A 15947-nucleotide genomic window follows, 5' to 3' on the forward strand; every position below is an offset into this window, starting at 1 on the left:
ATGGTCTTAGAAAATGTATTGTACTTTAAAAGCACCATATTTTACGTGAACCCTATTCTCAGCTGGGAAGCTATATTTAGCCTGGGGAGAGGAAAGCCTTAAGACTCATCATCATCATCTGGTTCCTGATCACACTACCCATTATCATACCTCAGATCACTATTCAGTGACCTGGAAAGTGAATGAGTGTATGCTTCAAAGAAGACAGGACCAGATTTGACTATGATGTCCCTATGATTGAGTAGCCCATTGTAATTAACTGTCTCAGCTCATATATGAAGAGTGGTTAGTTGGACAGGCTGCTGGTAGTCAGAGCTTCCTCTGCCTCCTGTGTCCTCCTGGGCTTTCAACGCAGGTGATTATGCCATCCTCTTCTGCCTCTTCAGCCTCATCCACCTTATTAGGAGCACGCTCTCCTGGTTCGAATCCTACTTAACCCACCGCCATCACTCCTCCATTTCTCCTCCCACCTCTGCACTGTCATGTATGGCGTACCCTAAGGTTCTAGCCTGGCATCTGTCTTTTCCTCATTTACATGCTTCCACTTTGTGATGATATCTGCAAACATGGGGTCAACTTCCACCTGTATTCGAATGATATCCAAATCTATTTTTCATGCTCCAGCCATGATCTCAGGTCTACCCATGTTCTGTTTGCTTCCTTGTTAGACATCAAAGCCTAGTGATGGCCAACTTTTGTTAGCTGAATGTTGCAAGGAAGCCTTACTTCTTGGCTCCCATCAACATTTTCTCACCTGCAGCTTTGACCTCCTTAACCTCACTGGCCTATCCCTCAGACCTATTGAACCTCTGCGCGACCTAGGCATCAGGTCTGATCCTGTCCTTCCTACCCCACATCTGGTCCCTGAACTGGAACACTTTCCTCCACCTCTGCCACATTGCCCACCCCTGACTGTACCTCAGACCTAATGCCGCTCAAACCTTATCCACACATCCATCACCTCCCTCCTTGAATTTTTTCCGATACCTTCCTCACCAATCTCCCCAGTTCTTCCATTCATAAAATCCAATTAATTCAAAATTCCACTGCCTGTATCCCCACCAATACTAATCTCTGCAGCCCCATCACCCCAGTCCTTGCTAGACTCCATTCCCTATTGCAGAACGGATCAATTTCAAGGTATTCACACTCACATTCAAGTCACTTCATGCGCTGGCCCCTCCCTACCTCTACAAGCTGCTTACATGCTCTACTTGCCCTCTTTGCTTATCCAGCTCCATCCTTCTGCATGTCATTCATTCCCTCTGCTTCACCACCAGCGGCCATGCTTTCAGTCATTCCTCCCTGAGACTCTTGAACTCTCTGCCTCAATCCCCCTGCCTAGTCCCCTCCTTGTCCGTCCATATCACACATGAAGATTTGCCTTTTCGACCACGCTTAAGGTCACCGCCGCTTTCTCCCTGGCTCAGGTTCAAGCTCTGCCACTGTTAAGTACTCTGAGACCTTACCTTAGAAGGAAGGGATTAAATAAATACAAGTAGTTGTTGTTGTTCACCTGTACCCCACCAAGTATTAGATGTGTTATCCATTCATTCTGCAAATGGATATCCTTTTCTCTGTTCTGTGGCATATCAGGCCGAAAGCGGCCAACAGTTTTGTCTTTTCCCCGAAAGGAAAAGAACAGTGAAAGAACAGCACAACATGACAAGCGGAAATCAAATTGAGCTTTATAGAAAGGAATCGATTTTTACATGCCGTGATTTAAATCACACAAATTTCTTAAGAATAACTTTTAATTCCATCTAACATGTTTTTGACTGCATTAAGATATATGAAGATCCCCTGCTCAATTTTTCTGGAAGTAAAGGACACAAGAGATGAGGCTTAAATGATCTGATTTTTGCACATGCATGAAGCACGGCAATGTGTTTTGACAAACTCGTTGCAACCAAATAGATTCTTCAAAGCTGGACAGTGGACGTACGCGTCCTGCTCTGGACAGGTGTTGGCTGTAAAGAAAAAAGATGATTTAATAAGTTCTATGCCGTCAAAATAGCAGTATCCCTAAATGCATTCGTTCCTTAATCATCACAAGAGAGAACAAACTGAAAATGACAGGTTTGGCAACGGCTGTTTGTGGGATGTTGTGTGCAAATTGGCTGTTATATTTGCCTACAAAATACATAGTGAAAACTATACTTTACAATATACAGTATCATGAGATGCGCTTTTTCATTCCTCCTGACATGGAAGGCACTATATTAAATGCAAGGATTATTATTAGCAATGGGTGTGTTATACCACTCACTTTAACACTTGGAATATACAGTTTACTGCTCCAGGCTTTTCAGAATTAACGTATTTTCATTATTTTTAGGCCAAAATCTGGCAAAGTTTGCTGCAACGACCAGAACTCCTACTATGGACTGACTAGAGTACTTGAGCTTATCGCCTGATGATCTTAACTAAACTGATTTAGCAATATAACCCAGCATCCGGCTTTGCTTGTTTATTTCAGCCTCACAATGTTTTGATTTAGTGAGTGACAAGTCAACTAGGGAAGGTAGGATTAGGGGAGATTGGACATGTTGGGAAGTTAGGATTAGGGGAGATTGTGGTACTCAGTCTATGCTGGGCTCACTGGGCTGAATGGCATTCTCCAGTCGTGACGCTCAATCTCCCCAGTTCTTCCATTCATAAAATCCAATGAATTAAATTCTGATCGCAGGGTTTAAGATAGTAAAGGTAATTTAATGATTGGATAACAAGAGATTCTTTCCTAAACTTACAGAACCCCAGAATAAGAAGGTCTAATCTACAAAATGACAGCTACACCTGATAGTCGAGAAATCAGAAAATATTTCAAAGTTATGGGAATTGTGGAATTTACTTCCTCAAACCACTGTTGATGTAGAGTTAGTGGAAATGTTTAAGAGGGAGATAGAGAAACACTTGGCTAGTAAGTGTATCAAATGTACACAGGGAAATTAAATTGAGTCACAGATAAGCCTTCATATAACGAAACTGCAGAGCAGACTCAACAGGCCAAATGTCTACTTCTATTCCTATTCATTTCATTTCTAAGTTTCATTCCTATTACTAATTACCCACAACATTCACAATAAAACAATAAAAGTAATGATTTTAATAGAATAAAATTAAAACCCACTGTTGAATGAAAACCAATAATATATTTCTTACTGCAAAGGCCATTATCGCAAGAATCGGGGCAGTCACCGCAAGGTTGTCCAGCTTTATAGGGAGTTGCTACAGAGTACATTTCCTCTGCAATATGAAAAGAAATTAAATTGAATAAATCTCATGTTTACTTTTTTGCTAAAGAATTATCAATATTATTGTAATACAGAGTTACTTACGGTGGAATATAGTGACACACGTAAAAGTATTTGTACAGTTCTTCAGGACATGTTGCAACAGCGCACCCAATCTGATAGGATTATACCACACCAACTATTAAGACAGAAAATGGCATTGTTGTCAAAAGTTTTATTCTACTTCTGTTAGAACCATGGAAATTTAAGGTACAGAAGAATGTTAATCGGCCACAATATATGTGCAGGCTCCTTTAAGAGCAATCATTTCAGTCTCATTTTCCAGCCCTTTCCCCATATCCCTGTAGCTGACTCATTTTAAGGTATATATCTAGTTCCCTTTTGAAAGTCAATATGGATTTTGCCTAAATCACAACTCCTGGCGGGAACATTCCATATCCAAATTATTCAGTTTGAAAACATTCTCCTAAATTCTCCATTTGCTCGTTTACTAACTATCTTAAATTGATGCCCTCTCATCACTGACTCACCAAAATTATTTTTTTCTCCTTTGTGATCAACCGCCACATTGCCCATTGGATTACAGTCCTACTGGAACATGGCATTTGAGTGCCAATTAGCAAGACACTGTCATTCCTCTGATTTTGTTGTTCAGTTCAGTCTGTATCCTGCATATTGGCAGTCCAATGCCACCATCTGTGGAGTGGAAGGCCAATGACTGGTGCAGGTGGTTTCAGCCAAACCATTGTAACAGAGTAAGGAAGGGTGGGGGGATGGGAGGAAGTCACATTGGAAAGGAAGACCAGTCAATAAATGAACACAACTTTTACATTATCAGCCTTACCTGCGTATAATGGCGCACGACTGAAGTGCCTTTTGCTCCAGAACCATACACAAAGTCTGTTACTTCGTCATACCAGCTCTGCATTGCATTTTCCCATGGACGAGGATTGGTCGACATATAGAGGTTCTCTCCATATTTCAAAGCTTGAGAAAAGAATTATCCCATTAAATTAATAATTTTGATGGAGAAAAAAATGAAGAGGACATTACCATTCTACGAAGATTTAAATTTTTTTGCTTAAAAAACATGGTTCACAAAATGTTTCAATTAAAATGATTTCCTTAAGGTTCCTAACCCATTGTTTCAACATTGACAATAAATCATTTGTAGCATAAAACCTTGCATAACCTTTGCTATAGCATTGGCTCATTTGGTAGCACTCTCACCTCTGAGACAGAAGGTTGTGGGTTCAAGCCCCTTCTTCATCAAACCTCAATTATGATCTTGTGAACCCAGTTAATATTGTTACATTTGGTTTGTTATGTGTTTGCTTAATTACACTAACAGACAAAAATCTAATGCAGTGCATCTGTCATGTATGTATTTTCGATATCGTATGAGGCCCAGTCTGCTCAGTTAGTAACACTCTCGCCTCTGAGTCAGTAGCTTTCAGGTTGAAACTCCAAATCGGGACTTTGAACTCATAGTCTAGGAAAGGATGCCACTTCAATGCATTGCTAGGAGTAGTTCTGCAATGATGGAGGTACAATCGTTCAGGTGAGATGTTAAATCAAGGATCCATTTGGCAGTTTAATAAAATACAATTTACATTTATATTACCCCTTTTACGTTGGAAGGAAATCTCAACACCCTTATTCAGTGGATGTTTAAGATGGTCTTATTTGAAAAAGGAAGCATCTGGCCAGCAGTCGCCCAGAGAGAAAAAAAAATGGTCATTCACTTCATAGCCTTAAGATACTGCTGTGAGTCAATTAGCTGCCATATTTGCCTACAAATACATAGTGACTACCCTTATTGTGAAGTGCTTTGAGATGTCTTCATGAGCTAAAGTGGTAAATCAAAAGCAAGGTTTATTATATTATTGCCACTTGAAACAAATGTTACAAAAAGTGAGTTACTTACGGTTGGCAATCATGCTGCCAATCTTATTGTGATTCAGTGTACACGAATTCGCCTTTTCTTGAGCATTCTTCCTCGCGACTTCACTCCATTCCTGAAACGGAATCAGTCACTCACTACAGACTATAATGGCTGGCCTGAAGGTTCTTTTAAAAAATACATTTAGCTGAGTTATTAATTTTACTCGGTATTGGGGGCATGGTTTTTCCTGTTGGCAGTGTTTAAATTTGACTTTTGAAATTAAATTTGAAGCCAGTATCCGGTGAAGCAATGTTAATTGCCATTTTTAGGAGATGGGAAAATAGTCTTGGCAATACTCTCTGAAACAAAATACTATTGTGAGCCTGTGAACTTAGAGTCATGACATGGGTGGAACCCACTATCTTCTGATTCAAACTGAGAGTGTTACCAGCTGAGCCAGGATGAGCACTTCACCAGATGCTAAGTTAATTTTACAAGTGAAAATTAAAGGTTAAAATTGTTGCCCAGTGGCCAGATCTTGCAACCTGAGATCCTCAGCACTTTCATTACTGTGAAGCACTTTGAGATATCCTGCGGCATGAAAGGCCCAATACCAAATGCAAGGATTGTTATTATACATATGTGGAAGGGTACATTACTTTACTACTAATAACTCTTACCATTCTCAGCATGTTGCTGGCAAATGGCTTCACACCTCGACGCAGCTTGTTGTGAACGTCGACAACCAATTTCTGCACATCAGAGTCTGAGGTGGAGAGCTCTTCAAAGGTGATCACTGGTCATCAAGAAAATAATCCATCAGAACCAAATCATTGCACATTTACAAAATTAAACCCGTCAACACGACTGTAATTGTGACAATAGTTGCATTAGATTCGTGCTAATTCAAACAAGAATGTCCAATGTACAAGGCAGATAATAGTGGAAATACCAGGCAGCTAATATAATAGAATACTAATATTCTTGGTACAAGATTTACCATGTGTTAACATGAGGGATTGGCATGTGTGGGCACCTCAGCATCCCTAACAGCGACTGACAAGCCTCTAACAATCCTGCGGGTGGGAGCAGGAGGGTACCTCAGTGTCCTTAACACTTAGTTCTTCAGAGATTGGGAACAGATCAGTTAAAAGATTCATACCCCTCCCACCCCCACTCCCTCACCCATCCACATTCCCCGGTTAATCACTTAGTTCTTCAGCAGGGAGGAGATGTTGATGGATAGTCTCCTGTTTGGTGGAGGGTTAGGGTTCCTGATAGCAGATACACTTAACATCAGCCAGTACCCTAGTGAAACACCGAGTGTGACGCCCTGTTACATCAATCATGTAAATGATAAGAAATATTCATGTAGAAACCTAGTTCTAATTGAACATTTGGAAAATACATAACACAATAAAATATGTTGGAAAAGATTCACTTAAACTATTGTTTTGACATAAAATACTAAACAATTAGCATAATCACAATTTATTTTTGCAACTAATTCATTGGCTGCCATGTCCCTCTGCAAAGTATAGTCACTGCATTTTACAGTAAGTCCTGTGAAGTGCTTTGTGACGTCCTACCTAAGTGATAGGCACTAAAACAAATCCAAGGATTACTATTGTTATAAATCTTCAAAATTGATATTTTTCTAGTGTCAAGAACAAAAGGCACTGGAAAAATATTTAGATTTGATTTATATTTCTTGCCAATCAATTTTTTAAATCAGAGCAAGAAAACACTCATAATTTTGTTAATTTCGCAATTTCAGCACTGAAAAGAGGTGTCAGTATTTGTAACAATTGTTTATTTTAATAATGCTCAACATTTGGCTGTAGAGAGAAACATACACTCAGCTCAAAAGAGCACCGCACTGTGACTTAGACCTGATCAAGCTCTACAAGTGGAAGTTGCATCACTGGATTAATTTAAAAAGCAACTTGAAACTGGAATTTGGGTGGGTATTTTAGGAAGATGAGATTAAATAGGGCCTTCCTTTTCTAGGCATTATTGTAGGTCTTTTGTTTGTGAGATTACTGGTGTAATTTATCTTTTATTGTGTACTAGATTATTAATTTGTGGTGGCAATGACTATTGTGGTATTGCTGCTTGTCCTTTATTTTCCATCTTTGCACATAACAATCTTAGTTTTGAATTCCTGTATTATTTAACACAAAGAAATATTGCAAAGACTAGAAATGGCCATAGGTTAAGACGCCTGTGTGTTCTTACCTTCCTAAAGGTCCAGTGTCCCGTAGGATGAAGAAAAAGAGAAACAAATAATAACATTAGCAAATGTAGTATAAAGAACATTGGTTATATTATCAGTTCAATCCCAATAGGCTTTTACCAATGTGCAGGCTGATCTCACCACGCTGATCTGAAACTGCTATTTAAAGGAGATTGTCTGTGAAATGTATCAGGTCAAGTCTACTGGACATGTGGAGTGGATAAAAATTCTAAACCTGATGTTTGGGCTTAACTACTGTTATTGCTTAAAAATGGCCAGTTGAGTAAGGTACTGGAGGGCTGTTGGTGTGTATATCCCAGCACGATTCCAAACCTACAGAAGAGGAGTGGAATTGTTTTTAAAAAATGACAGACACACTCCTGCTATGACTAATTTCTACAGTGAAAAGCTAGGATTACAGACTGGGAGTGTCAACCACATTCAACCACTGTGAGACAGGAATCACTGTGGTTATCGTTCTCAGTCTTTTGGCTAAGATTAAATGTAGTTTTAATTATATTCAGTTACACAAATTGAGACCACATGGTTGTGGCACCATTGTTGACTCGGAACTGATGCTTAAACCACCTTCTGATCTTTGGCAGCAGAGAGGTTGGTTTGAGGGGCCAATTACGCTAATGGTCTTGTGGCTCTTGACTAATAAGAACTATGTAACCAGGATATTTATGTAATTGGACTAATATAGAATAGAAAGGATGTTCCCCTCAATATTATGTGCAATATTTCTTTGTGTTAGCCACACATCAGGGGCTACAGGTAGCCATCTGTGTCAGGGAGGGCAAAAATAGCCAGGATTCCTGCTCCTCAACACTGTTCAGTAACTCCCATTGGAAGTCTATATTCCAGTGAATGCTGGATCAGGGCTGGATTGGGTTTGGCTGAATCTCCTACCTCCAGTCAAATAGCATGTTGTTGCTCACTACTAAAGCTCACAGATGAAGAAATGGCCACTTGGGCAAGTCACCAGAGGATAAACAATGACAACAGAACTGTACCCTCAGCAGAAGGAAAATAAGTCAATTGCTTCAGGAAGGGTGAATTGATGAGGAAAAAATTGACATTTTTAATGTAATTTTTAGTGACTTTTTTAAAAAAAATCACTTTCACAGAAAAACATTTTTTAAAAAGGCCATCGGGGATTAAATGGACAGCTCAAGAGTTCTTCACAGAGCTCTGAGAAGTCAGTCATGATTGTAATTGAGTTTGAAATTGTATTGCGACTGAAAAACCTACTGCAGATAGTGTGAGAAATGGGTTCTAATACAATTCAGGCTGGCTTAATGTCCATTTATATAATACATATTGGTGTGAATTGCATCCACATAAGGATAATTCAACACCAAACATACAGTAAAGCACTGCACACTCAAAATAGGATCAGATATCAACAACAGGATATAATAAAATTAACAGGCTACATTTACTATTCGAAAATGACTAATATTTATTATTACTAATATTTACCATTAGAAAGCTATGATAGCTTAAGTTTTAAATCTAACATTTTAATGTTTAAACTATTTATATGGTATCTGTATCTTAATGTAACTTGATATGCCAAGGCTTTACAGGTGGCACTTACGTTTGCATTAGAGCAATGGAGTAAGGTGACCAGGAACACAGACACAGTCAACAGCAACATCTCTTTGATGGTTCTGTGAGGAAGCAACACATGAAGGAACAAATTATATATTGAAAAGACTTTAAATAGCAAATGCGAGACCCAGAATATAGATGATGAAATGAGATACAGAACAGTTTCAAAATGGAAAACAATGAATAGTAAAAATTTACTTCAGTAGACATTACTGAAATAGAATATATTATGTGAGACTAAACAAGTGTCTACATGAATATTATCTAAGACCCTTCAAGAAAAAGTAATGAAATCATGAAATAAATTATTTAGGAATAAACAGTATCTTTTGGGTAAGGTTCATTTCTATAGAATTCACACACAATTAAAATTCACCAACATCACAAAATAAAATGTATTCTCGATTAGGAACACTAACTCAGGCTGACAGCAAACCATTGGTTCCGAGTCTTGTTTGGTTGTGAAGTTGTACCTGAAACTGCTATTTAAATAATTTTCCAACCCACAGTTGTCTGTGGGATTATTTTACTCTGCCAATCAAACGAATCAGCAAAAACAATATTGCCATTGTAATTATGCAATTATTGCTTCGTTGCATCACAGCCCCTTATTAACTTTAATTTATACTTGTATCAGTGTGGCTCAAAGTACTTGGTTGCACTCATAATTTTGGGGTGAAAGATTGTGAGGCAGCCCCAGCATCAGGACTTGAACTATACTTGAACTGTGGAATGACAAGTTAAATATCAGGCTGCTGAGGTAAATGTTAAAGATCCCATAACACTATTCAAAATGAATCAAGGTCTTTCTCCCAGTGTCCTGGCGAACAATTTTCCAGATTAACTTATCATTTATCTCATGTTTCTGGTTCCTCACTGGCCCAAGTAGCCTGCCAACTCCCCACTGAATTTGGTAGTAATTACTTACTTGTGAAGCAACTTGATCTGATAGTGAGTCTAAACAGACTATAGAGAATTCCTTTCTTTCAAATTATATTTATGGTGCTATTTACATTAATCTTATGAATTCAGAAGTATAAGTATTCAGAAACTACAAGTCTGAAATATAAGATGACGGGTCAAGCCTGAATAAACTAATTTTGCTTTTGGAGAATTTATTGACCTTTGGATTTTCAATATTTCTGTCAATTAAACCGACAGCCAATTCCAATTTGAAATTCTGGAAATTTAGATTAACAGCATACTAAATGCGTAGAAATCAGCTACATGACCCTTGCAAGTGTTTAGCGCATTATTGTTTTACAATACAATTTACATTTATATACCTAATTCGCATGGGGAGGATGACTCAAAGCACTTGACATTGCTGGCTGGGCAGCTGACCTATGGGTGGCAGCTGAACGGGGTGGGGAAGGGAAAGTTGATTGAAAGAATAGTCAATGCAGCATGTTTTGAGATATACCTTAAAAGCGGGGAAGGAGGGAATTGGAAGAACTCTTCATAGAGCTCCATGGAGCAAGGGAAGAATGGCTGAAAACTCGTCTGCCGATGGTGGAGCAGATTGGGTGAGAGTCATGAAGCAGGCCAGTGTTCCTGAGCTAAAGGAGCATTCCCAATGTGAAATGTGCAATATAAATGTAAATTGTATTGTGCATGGTACAAAAAGGATCTTCTGAGTTTTGAGCATATCGACCACATCCAATTCAGTGACTAGAATATTTGTCCAATGAGTGACATGCTGTGCCTTGGTCATATAAAAAAGCAGTACACCCATAGTCATCCTTTTTTTCAGCCAGGTGTCTGGCATATGTGGAAACCCATCACCATGCTTAAGAATATCCAAACCAAACCCAGAGATAGATTAGAAAGCCCAGAGATAGTTGCTGGAATGGAATGCACACTCTCTCCCTGAAGGGATGATCCATATTGTCAGCCCTGGCTCAGTTGGTCGGGCTCTCGCCTCAGAGTTAGAAAGTTATGGGTTCAAGCCCCACATCAGGACTTTGAACTCATGTTCAACCTAATGAAGGGCGGGGGTGTACTCTGCGTTATTGTAGATGCTGCTAAACTGATTTCCTGCCTGTTCAGATGTCCTGATCAAAAATCCCCCAAATAAAATCAATTATTTACTTGTTGGGTGTTTGTGGGACATTGCTGTGCACAAATCAGGCTGCTGCGTTTGCCTACAAATACAAAAACACTGCACTTCACAGTAAAAATCCTGTGAAGTACTTTAAGAAGTCTCAACAATGTGTTAAAACAAGTGCAAGGATTATTAATGTGACACAATAACCATAGCATTAGTCAACATTAAGAGCTAACTTTGCAAAACCCCTTATTCTGTGTTGAAAGCTATTTACAAAGCTGCATCTATTCAAATTGTTTTGTTCCAAATACAGTACTTCCCTTCGCAATACATTTCTTCACAATAGCATCACTTTTGCCATGAATTGCTGCGGAATTACATTTTTAATTACGTTGTCAGAAATAATTACTTACGGACGGAACACTTAATTGTGGGACAAAGTGATTTCATCATTCATCTATCATCATGTACAGACTGCTCAGGTGAATGAGGGTAAGAAAACAAACAGTCCATGTTTAATCATACATGTTTCTCAATGAATACCATGGCAAGGCAAATGAGCATTTGCTCTGACACTGGTTAACTTTTCATTTATTGTAAATGGGAAATGCAGTTTCAACGATGCTGGCAGTTTGTAGGTATCCTTTGTAGCTCATAATCTTGATGCTGCATTTTTGGATGTACCACCCAGAACTCTATATGTTACTATCGGTGTGGTCTGACAAGAGCATGATGCGTATAATGTATGGGGATTTAAATTCTCATTTAGCAATCTAGCCCAGTATCCTCTTTGCCTTCATGTTCCCCGCCCTGCCCGCTCCACTTTTGGTAGTCGGGCCTTCAGACTTTCTGCCTTTGTCTCAAGAACCCAAATCAACATCAAGGAACTTCAGACCACGAATTACATTGTTCCCTCTGTTTTAGACACCCAACTCTATCTCCCTGCCTCCGCCCTCTGCTCAGCAGGCTCCGGCCTGCTCCATGTCCCCCGCTCTGCCGACCACACCAGCAGTGGTTGGGCCTTCAGCCTCTGCTCCAACCCTCTGGAATTCCATCCTACATTCCCGTCACCTCGCTCCCTCCCTTGCCTCCATCAAGGCACGCCTCAAGACCCTCCTCTTCAACCGTGCCTTTGGCCACCCACTTACCCTTTGTGCCCTCCACCCTCCCAATGGAAAGGCGCTTTACAAATGTAATTTTGTATTGTATTCGTATCTTTGGAGCGGTTTCAACTTTTGCAAGATTATTGGTGGTTTTATGTTGTGAACCAGTGCCCACTTGGAATTAGATTGAGAAGTGTTTAAGATTGGATTCTTATAGCTGGCCCATAGGAGACATTTTGAGAGGATAAATTGCTCATTTTGCTTGAAAGCAAAGTTCCACTGTGGGTAGAGGATTATAAAATGAGCAAAATTGTAATCATTAACCTCAACACAAATACCTTGAATGAATGATAGAAACAACAGTAAATCCAAAATGATTTGAATTTGAGACCATAATGTGACATATTTTCATTGTACAAGCATCCCATCAGTCACCAGCCTATGTTATTTATGAATGCAGGCTCAAGCTATTCACAATTTTTCATACCATATTGCGGAAGCCCTGACCCAGTAATCACACTAGTTATAAGACTGGTCGGGATTAGATGGGGCTCTGTTGAAACTTTTAAAATGAAAAGAGATAAATAGTTGGGAAGGAAAAATATAAAAGGGTTCGTGAGAAAAGGTGGGGAAGCAAGCAAAACCTGCTCCTACAGCAAAAGTGGTCAGGCAAAGCGAGCCAAATGATCTTTGGCAGAGCGTTGAAAGGTTCTGTAGTTGTATGATTCTTTGATATTATAGAGGATTTAAAAAAGAAAGAAATTAGAATCTCAGTAAGGTTGATAACCAGATATGATGCACTTCAATATTTCTTGCAGATAAACAAGATTATGCATTTAACTAAAGAGTCTTGAAAAGAAAGGGTTTCTCCAGATGTGAAAATGGATCTACTACTACTGTTACTCTGTGTGACCGGCCTCGGGTCATTGCAACCTCCACAACAACCAATCCTGCGCAGTGTCCCGACATCCTAAGGCTCAAGGCCCAAATCAACCCTGACTATCATACCCATGGTATGTCTCGGACACCTTCAAGACAACCTCCAGGTGTGATCCAGTATCAAACTGTGGTACATCTGAATAAAAAGTCCAAATGCTGAGTGCCCAGGCGACCATCCAATGGACGTGATCAAAGAGTACGAGACGTATCTGTGCTATGTTGCTACACATGTCAGATAGGCTGGTCTGAGTGATACTATGTCATTCATAATATGGTTACATGATATTGTAATACCAGCTTCTTCAGAGAATCTGGCGTTTCCACCACATGTGGAACACTTGAAAGTGGAACTGGAATGCCAAACAATCACTACCTTCATCTTTGTCTACAATGTTTCAGTAATGAAACATTGTTGTATGCAACACTACACTACAACAACAACAAGATTCCATTTATAGAGCGCCTTTCACGTCGGGAGGACGTCCCAAGGCACTGGACAGTTGGGCAAGGATCCGAGCAGGGGGGAAATGGTCAGGGTGAGGGGAGGGAAGGGAGGGAGCGAGGAGGGGGTAGAGAGTCGAGAGGGGAGCTGAAGGCACGGTCAAAGAGAAAGGTCTTGAGACCGGCCTTGAAGGAGGAAAGGGAGGAGGCAAGGCGAAGGCACTGGGGGATGGAGTACCAGAGCCTAGGGGCTGAGAGGCTGAAGGCCCGGCCACCGATGGTAGGGCGGTTGGGGCGGGGGATGTGGAGCAGACCGGAGCCAGAAAAACGGAGGGTACAGGCAGGTAAGTAGGAGGATAGTAGGTCGGAGAGGTAGGAGGGAGCAAGGCCGTGAATGGCCTTGTAGGTGAGGATGAGGATCTTGAATTCGATCCTCTGGGGGATGGGAAGCCAGTGGAGGCGAGCGAGGGTGGGAGTGATGTGGTCGCGAAGCCTGGTGCGGGACAGTACACAAGCTGCAGAGTTCTGAATGACCTGCAGCTTGTGGAGGGAGGGGTCGGGAAGGCCGATGAGGAGAGAGTTCCCATAGTTCAGCCTTGAGATGATAAAGGCGTGGACCAGAGTTTCAGCAGAGTGAGGGGTGAGGTAGTGCCATAGTCTGGCGATGTTTCGGAGGTGATGGAAGGTGGAGCCAGTTGTGGAGCGGATATGAGGAAGAAAGGACAGCTCAGGGTTGAACAAAACGTTCCTGCCTGGCTTTGAGAGGTGGAGAGTGCAGCCTTGGATGCTGATGCTGTCAGTGCCTGAGGTGCGGAGGCGCTGACGCGAGCCAATCAGGAGGGCCTCAGTTTTGCACACGTTGAGCTGAAGAAAGTTGTCTTTTGTCCCAGACTCGATGTCGGACAGGCAGGCTGTCAGGATATCGGTGGTCGTGGAGTTGAGGGTAGAGGAGGAAAGGTAGAGTTGGGTGTCATCCGCATACATGCGGAAGTTAACCCCATGTCTGCGGATGATGTCACCAAAGGGGGAGCATATAGAGGGTGAAGAGGAGGGACCGAGGACAGAGCCATGAGGGACACCACACGAGACAGTGCGGGGCTGGAGGAAAAGCCGTTTGTGGAAACAAAATGAGGACGGTGGGAGAGGTACGACCTAAACCACTCAAGGACAGGGCCTTGAAGGTTGAGGTGGGAGGACAAGTGGGAGGATTGCGTGGTCGACCGTATTGAATGCTGCCAATAGGTCGAGGAGGATGAGGAGGCAGAGGGAGCCCTGGTCGCAGATTGTCAAGATGTCATTGGTGACCTTGACCAGGGCGGTTTCTGTGCACGGAAACCCGACTGAAGGGGTTCGAATAATGAATGGGTGGAGAGGAAAGAGCGCAGCTGGGAGGCGACAACTCTTTCAAGGACCTCGGACATCAGGGGAGGTTGCAGATGGGCCGGTAGCTTGATAGCTGCGACACATCAAGGGAGGGTTTTTTCAAAGTGGGAGTGTTGGTGGCAGTTTTTAGGGGAATGGGAACAGAGCCAGAGGAGAGGGACAGGTTGATAATGTTTGTGATAAGTGGGCAAGGAGGTGGAGCTGAGAGATAAAGAGTGGTGTGGGGATGGGGTCAAGGGAGCAGGTGGTAGGTTTCAGGGACAGGATGAGTTTGGTGACAGAGGGTGGGGAAACGGGTACAAAGGTGTGTAGCGGAGGATGGGTAGGAAGGCGGTGCCACTACTAAATAATAATCCTTGCATTTGATGTAACATCAATATGTCTCAAAGCGCTTCACGTGATAAACTGTAAAGTTGATTGACTTGTATTTTGTGGGTGAAACTAAAGCATAGATGTTGCACATAAATGAAGAAATACACTTTGCATGCCCCAAATTTTCTCTTCCGGCTCCTTTTTCCATCCACTTGGTATGATTCCCTGGGTCCTAGTGACACTTTGGCATTTCTCCCAAATGACCTCATTCACCCCCAGAATACAGCCCCAACTCTTTAGAATACATTCTATGAAGTCATTTGGGCTGGTTGCTGGAGGGCAACCAATGTCTGTGAAACTACATTCCAAGAAGAGAAGGTCAGACCAGGGGCAGTGTAGAGATGATTAGAAAATAATTTGAACATGTTAAATTTAAAATATAATAGCACAAATTGAAATGATTACAGTGGGCATTGTCATGAAACACTGTAGAAAATAATGTGTTTTGGTTCAGCTAGGTGCCTGACAGAAATAGAAACCCATCACCATGCTTAAGAGTTTCCAAACCAAATTAAAAGTTCCATGCATCCCACTAATACATGGAAATTCCATGTGGAGTCCTGTAGCTCAGTGGTTAGAACACTCGCTTTGCAAGTGAGAGACCTGAGTTCAATTCCAGGCAGAGGGCGAAACCTTGGGCAAGTTTCCTTACTCCACACAGAGCCTAATA

At 41.3% G+C, this 15947-nt stretch overlaps 1 protein-coding gene across 1 annotated transcript in view; it reads right to left on the reverse strand.

The window, feature by feature from the left end:
• Positions 1 to 1766: 1766 nt before the first annotated feature.
• Positions 1767 to 15947, reverse strand: part of LOC103185009 — a 29445-nt gene continuing 15264 nt past the window's right edge. Inside the window, exons 9-14 of the mRNA XM_042332807.1 lie at positions 5820 to 5935; positions 5182 to 5272; positions 4099 to 4241; positions 3339 to 3432; positions 3163 to 3246; positions 1767 to 1970 (exon numbers count right to left, since the gene is read on the reverse strand). Of these exons, the coding sequence (XP_042188741.1) occupies positions 1846 to 1970; positions 3163 to 3246; positions 3339 to 3432; positions 4099 to 4241; positions 5182 to 5272; positions 5820 to 5935 (653 nt within the window). The 3' untranslated portion in view covers positions 1767 to 1845. The remainder of the gene's footprint in view (positions 1971 to 3162; positions 3247 to 3338; positions 3433 to 4098; positions 4242 to 5181; positions 5273 to 5819; positions 5936 to 15947) is intronic.

This window comes from Callorhinchus milii, unplaced genomic scaffold (genome assembly GCF_018977255.1).
Source record: "Callorhinchus milii isolate IMCB2004 unplaced genomic scaffold, IMCB_Cmil_1.0 Scaffold3, whole genome shotgun sequence".
Taxonomy (NCBI): domain Eukaryota; kingdom Metazoa; phylum Chordata; class Chondrichthyes; order Chimaeriformes; family Callorhinchidae; genus Callorhinchus; species Callorhinchus milii.